We start from the raw sequence: 473 nt of genomic DNA, 5'->3' as shown, positions 1-473 counted from the left end.
TATAGGCAGCTCTGAAGGAAGCAAAGATGTGGGGCCCCTGGCTAGCAGCAGCTGCTGCTGCAGCTGCTGCTGCAGGAGAAGCTTCTGCTGCTGCAGCAGCAGCAGCTCCTGTTGCATCTGCTGCTACAGCTTCTGCTGCTGCAGCATTCGCTGGCGCTGCAGCAGCAGCTGCTGCTGCTGCAGCAGCAGCAGCAGCAGCAGTTTCCTGCATTCTCTCAACTCTGCCTTTCCAATGGAGGAGCTAATTTAAACTCTAGGGTTTAGGGTTTAGGGTTTAGGGTTTAGGGTTTAGGGTTTGTCTGCAATTTCTGTAGAGACAGCAGCTGGGGGCCCCTGTGGGGCCCCCAGAGGCAGCGAAGGCTGCAGCAGGTCACGGGGACACGCCTGCTGCTGCTGCTGCTGCTGCTGTTGCTGCTGCTGCTGCTGCTGCTGTTCTGCTGCTGCTGCTGCAAACAACTCGTATATAATATTTC

General features: G+C 56.7%; 1 protein-coding gene across 1 annotated transcript in view; it reads right to left on the bottom strand.

Moving 5' to 3' along the window:
- EMH_0096110 (uncharacterized protein) overlaps positions 1-117 on the bottom strand; it is a gene marked incomplete at both ends in the record, with an annotated part of 733 nt that extends 616 nt beyond the window's left edge. The window contains one exon of the mRNA XM_013502343.1: positions 4-117. Coding sequence (XP_013357797.1) covers positions 4-117 — 114 coding nt within the window. The remainder of the gene's footprint in view (positions 1-3) is intronic.
- Positions 118-473: the final 356 nt, after the last annotated feature.

Source organism: Eimeria mitis, genomic scaffold, assembly GCF_000499745.2.
Source record: "Eimeria mitis Houghton genomic scaffold, Emh_scaff8904, whole genome shotgun sequence".
Taxonomy (NCBI): Eukaryota; Apicomplexa; class Conoidasida; order Eucoccidiorida; family Eimeriidae; genus Eimeria; species Eimeria mitis.
Note: the sequence above shows the minus strand (reverse complement) of the source record. Positions and strands in the feature narration are given on the sequence as shown.